This window comes from Orycteropus afer, unplaced genomic scaffold (genome assembly GCF_000298275.1).
Source record: "Orycteropus afer afer isolate SDZICR_OR568_19922 unplaced genomic scaffold, OryAfe1.0 scaffold00100, whole genome shotgun sequence".
In the NCBI taxonomy this organism is placed as follows: domain Eukaryota; kingdom Metazoa; phylum Chordata; class Mammalia; order Tubulidentata; family Orycteropodidae; genus Orycteropus; species Orycteropus afer.
This window is the reverse complement of record NW_006921687.1, coordinates 977,812-978,926: the sequence shown is the minus strand read 5'-3', so window position 1 is coordinate 978,926 and position 1,115 is coordinate 977,812. Positions and strand designations below refer to the sequence as shown.

Here is a 1,115-nt window from a genome sequence, read left to right as displayed (position 1 = left end):
GAGGGGTGGGTGTATATTCTTATGGTAACTACCAAATGACATACCTGCCCCAGGCTGCTGCATTTGTTGATGCTTTATTAACCGGAATACAGGAGGAGTCAATGACAGTTGATTTGTTCATCTTGTAGCAGAAACCGCAGTTAGGATCCAACATACATTCATTACAGTAACTGTAAAATGAGAAGAAAGAGTTATAATCATTTTGGCAATGACAACTGTTGCTCACTATAAACTCTACTCCAGGTGCTTCCCTACATTTCCCACATGACTTGAGGTAAGACTAGAGCCATGTGATTAGTTTTGTTCATGGTAAGACGTGTGCCAGGCAGAGAAGAGCTGGCTGGTCTCTGCTGTCTTCCCCTTCCTTGGCTGCAGCATACGTGGAAGCTAAGCTGGGATGGAGGAATACTGGATCTTTCACCCTGGAGATAGAAGAGCCTCAGTCAACCTGCATCAAATAAACCTTTGCTGTCCTAAGCCACTGATGTTTGCTTGCCTTGGCCCTTCTTGACCCAGTTCTGCTTCATTCCAAGCTGTACCAAAGCACTTACTTTTTTAGTTTTTCCTTCATGGTCATTGCATTTTAAACATTAGGTACAGTTTTTTTCCAATATATATACTGAAGTAGGAGATTCAAACAATAAAAAAAAGTTTAAAGAAAACAGTTAAACAAAAATTCCTAACCCCCAAATATGGTCATTGTTGACATCGTGGTAGACACTGGAACTTTTAACAAATGTACATTGAGTTTCGACCATGTATTATGCTTAATTTGAAAGAAACATGTATAGGAAAAAAAGGCTTACCTTTCTCTAATTAATTATATGACTGGTTGGAGCATGAGGAACTCTGGTGTGTAGAGGGTAAGGCGTTTGGATGCCAACCAGATGGCTGGTGGTTCAAAACCCACCAGCTACTCCACAGGAGGTAGATGAGGCAATCTACTTCCATAAAGATTTATAGCCTTAGAAACTCAATGGAGGTCACTATGAGTCAGAATGGACTTGAAAACAGTGGGTTTTTTGGTTTGGTTGGAGCACAGAGCCATAATGAATTAGTCCCTGTTCACTTGAAAACAGTATCCTAACTGCAGCAAAGTCCTAAAGAGGCTAAAA

General features: G+C 40.6%; 1 protein-coding gene across 1 annotated transcript in view; it reads right to left on the bottom strand.

Moving 5' to 3' along the window:
- SLC2A13 (solute carrier family 2 member 13) overlaps positions 1-1,115 on the bottom strand; it is a 590,531-nt gene that overhangs the window by 86,489 nt on the left and 502,927 nt on the right. The window contains 1 exon segment of the mRNA XM_042781288.1: positions 45-170. Within this exon segment, the coding sequence (XP_042637222.1) occupies positions 45-170 (126 nt within the window).